At 52.7% G+C, this 3,947-nt stretch overlaps 1 protein-coding gene across 1 annotated transcript in view; it reads right to left on the bottom strand.

The window, feature by feature from the left end:
- Positions 1–3,946, bottom strand: part of Mzt2b (mitotic spindle organizing protein 2B) — a gene marked incomplete at its 5' end in the record, with an annotated part of 9,728 nt that extends 5,782 nt beyond the window's left edge. The window contains 2 exons of the mRNA XM_019206980.2: positions 2,805–2,984; positions 3,715–3,946. Coding sequence (XP_019062525.1) covers positions 2,805–2,984; positions 3,715–3,946 — 412 coding nt within the window. The remainder of the gene's footprint in view (positions 1–2,804; positions 2,985–3,714) is intronic.
- Between the last annotated feature and the right edge of the window lies 1 nt (position 3,947).

Raw genomic sequence — 3,947 nt, 5'->3', positions numbered from 1 at the left:
CCCTGGCCCTGCCTGGGCCGGCGGGGGCGCCGAGGCGGTACCTGAGGGTGCAGCAGGTCCGCTGGCACCCAACCGACTGTGACCGCGCTTTCCCAGGCCCTGAACCACCAAGCGGGCCCTCAAGTGACAGCTGGGCTGGGGCCTGGGCCTCTGCACCTCACCCCACCTTTCCTAACAAGGCCAGTTACAGGTTCAAAAAAAAAAGAATTGAAAGAAAATGAAACCTGCACTGAACATGTAGATGGCTTTTCCTGTTACCATTCCTTAGACCCTATGACAACTATTTACACAGCACTTACATTAAAGTTACTATTCTAAGTATTGTAGAGAGAGGATAAGGAAAGCCAGGTGCAGGGCCCACACCTATTGCCTAAAGTACTTGGGAAGTTGAGGGAGGAGAATCACTTGAGCTCAGTTCGGGGCTAGCCAAGGCAACGTAATGAGACTCCACCGCTAAGAAAAATCAATACAGACTAGGCGTGTGGCTTAGTGGTAGAGCACTTGCCTAGCATGTATAAGCCATGAGTTCTATCCTCAGTACCATAAAGTAAAACAACTAAAACTCACTTTACAGTCATGGTAGGTCATTTTACTTTTTTTTTTTTTTTGGTACTAGAGATCAAACTTGGGTCCTTGTGCTTGCAAAGCAGGCGGCAGAACCACTGAGCTAAATTTTACATTTTAAACTGTAAAAGAGAGGATATGCATAAGTTAGTTATATGCAAATGCTATATCATTTCATATAAAGAACTTGACATAGATTTTGCTACTCATGGTGGGGGGAGTGTCTGCGTCCCAGAACCAAACCCTCACAAATACTGAAGGATGGCTACCTTACCATTTCAGTACATAACCCACATATATTCATAAGCTGCTGCCCTCATTTTTGCTCCAGCTCTTCGATGTCCAGTATGTACTTACACATACAGTGTCCCTCAACTACAGTGGCTGTACACAGCTCAGGGCTCCTTTACTGGACACCACAGCTGTGTGACACATCTTCTACACACCTAACTTCACCTTACATATCTGGAGGGACATCTTCAAAATGCAGTTTCCTTAAACCTAATCAGAGAATACTGAAATGAATTTAATTTTTCCCTAGTGACTGTAGACCCTCGCTGTGACAAATATTACTTCTCTGTGCTTCTGGGCTTTTCTGTTTTCCCCTTCTCTGCTGGGCATGAGTCCCTGCAGGCCACTCAGATGGCCCCATTGTGCTTTGCTGTATGTAGCTTATAAACTGGAGCCTGAATAAGGCTCAGACCTATGGCCTGGAGCAATTTCGTACTTGAATCCTATGGGAAACCTACAGTCAGCAACTCCAGGGGTCCTGAACTCCCATCATACTCCTACAACACCAACACTTTGACCATTCCCTAATTTTCTCCACCCTAGATTTTGTCATTTATGGGGTGGCTGGGGGATGGATGCTAAAACAGACCTCAGAGCTTTTTCTGCACCTTATCTAGTAGCTCCTCAGCGGAAGCACACTAGGAGAATGTAGAGGCGTCCTCTGCATCACTCCCCTCTTCCCCCACAGGGCATCTCCGCAGAACCTAGGTGTCCTCCCAGGGTCAGGGCCTGGGCTATGCTGGTAGCACTGGGCCCCTGACATCCAACAACTCTGGAGGCCATTCCAGTCCTCATGCTTGAGGCTTCCTCCCGACCTCCCTTCATTAATACCATGTCCCCAGTCCTCCTAACCCTCCATGCCTTCCTTCCACACACCTCCTAGCTCTCCATTTTCTCCCTCTCCCACCTGCCAGTGGCCTGGACACCACAACCACCACTGCCCTGTTTCTCTGCCTGGCCTCACTCAGTGCCCCCTCTGCCCACATCATCTGGCAGGGATGCCAAGGCCTCTCCTATCCCTACTTTGCTTAGCCTTTGCTGCTCCGGAGATACTGAAGCCTCCTGTGTCTGGGCAGACCACACCTCCCCACTCCACCACCGCTGTCGGTTTATCTAGCCGCCTCTAACCAGAGTCATGTCTATCTCACGTTCCCTCTGTGCCTCTGATGGCAAGGGCTGTGCCCAGCAGCTGGGGTCACTGAGTAACAACATCCTCTAGGGTAAGGAAACCCTGTACTCAGTATCTCTCTCCTTTTGAAAACTCACAATCTGGCAATTTCTCACCTCAGCCTGTAGTTTACCCTCCCCTCCTAGGCACCGCTCCGAGGTGGGCAGTGTAGAGAGGGCATCAGGAGGGAGCAACCTTCCCAGGCCAGAGCCCCCAGTCTCACCACTCTTGACGCACGGAAGGTCCCAAAGCCCAGGAATGAAGCAGGAAAGAGGACTCAGTGTGTATGTGTGACTTATGGAACAAGCACACATCATTGTTCTGTGCTGCCAAAGAGGCTGGGGGAGGCATGGTATCCGTCCCATTGTCCAGACCTACCACCCAGGTAGTTGGCAGAGCACCTAAGAGGCTGAAGTGCTTCTCACAGCTGAGGCTTTGTTCCCAATGGTACCCCATGCTGCCTGTTCCCCAGCCCATAGCTTGCTATCCTTCCCCTGCGGTGGGACCCTTTACAGCATGTAAATCTCACCCACTGAAGTTAGCCTGGAACATAGAAGTGTCGGTCCCCTCCTTGACATTAGCTTGACTACATGTTGTACAAATACTGTCTTTAAAAAGCCAAGCCAGAAACCATGACCTAGTTCTAAGCTATTTGACAGATATACACCCACAGGGTCCTGCTCTTGTAGCTCAAAGTTGCTCTGGTGTTGTGGGGCAATTGGCAGTTTCCACAGATACAAGAGAGCACACCAACCCCCAGAGATAAGCCAATAAACGCAACCTGTGAAAGGAGAGAACAGGCAGCAAGAGAACCGAAGGGAAGCAGGGGGCCCTGGAGAGAGAGGCGAGTGCATGGCAGCTGGGCTGTGCAGCAGAACCGGAGAGGCCGCAGGCTGCAGGGCTGAGGAAAAGGAAGACCTTGCTGGGGGAGTACTGTTCCTGGCAGAGAGAAAGGAAGCCTCTGGAGGTCAGAGAAAGAGACACAGACAGCAGACAGAGAGAGGGTGGGTCAGTGAGGAGGCCTAGATGTCATTGCCCAAAGCCTTTTTGGCCAGGAACGAGGGTGCCCAGGGCCCTGGCACTCCTCCCCACAAGGGCCTGGGTTGCCCTCTGTCCCTCCTCAGGGTGCCTGTGTGGATGTGAGAGTGTTTCCAGGCAAGGGACCCAGCCCAGGTCCTCTTTCCATTGGCCTGGAAGGTTCTGCTACATTTCGAAGGTTCCAGATAGTCACCCTGGGCAGAAGCCACACACAGGGACGAGTTGGAGCGGGGACCAGAGGCTTTACTGTAACACACTGTCCTCACCAACATCTGCAATTCTCTGAGGGAGGCCCAGCTGGCCAGAACCTGGGCACAGGCTGAGTACAGTAAGGGGTGCCTGCACTATTCTCTAGTCACTCCCTGGAGGCCATAAACGCCAGGAGGTCAGGTACCAAAGCCATCTTTTTCTCTGTGCTTGCGGAATGAAGGCATGCGTGAAGAGGTAGGAAGCTGGGGCAGTCGAACCCTGGCCTGCTTGCGCCACCCTAACTTCCCGCTGAGACCCCTTGATCTTCAAGTGCACTCCCAAGGGTGCCTGGAACCTGAGCCTGTAAGTCTTGGGAAGATACGCCTGGCCATTCAAGGCCAAGCAGACGCCATGACCAGCTACCCCCGCCACACGGGCCTGAGAGCAGGGGGCCCAGCTCTGACCTCGAGTCTCGGGGACGCTTGATGAGGGCAGAGACACAGCTGCAGGGTCCTGGGGATCACTTGCCAGCCTCTGCCCGGCGCACATAGACTTGAGCATCTGGAAGACGGCGAGGGGCGCCACGTTCAGATTCAGCAGGTCCACCAGGATCCTGGCGAGAACAAATGTGCTTAGTGAGTCTGCCCCGCGGTGGGACAAGGACTGCTCCAGCCTGGACAAACCCGCCGGGCCACCA

Source organism: Fukomys damarensis, unplaced genomic scaffold (genome assembly GCF_012274545.1).
Source record: "Fukomys damarensis isolate Sample0158 unplaced genomic scaffold, DMR_v1.0_HiC HiC_scaffold_34, whole genome shotgun sequence".
Lineage (NCBI taxonomy): Eukaryota > Metazoa > Chordata > Mammalia > Rodentia > Bathyergidae > Fukomys > Fukomys damarensis.
Note: the sequence above shows the minus strand (reverse complement) of the source record. Positions and strands in the feature narration are given on the sequence as shown.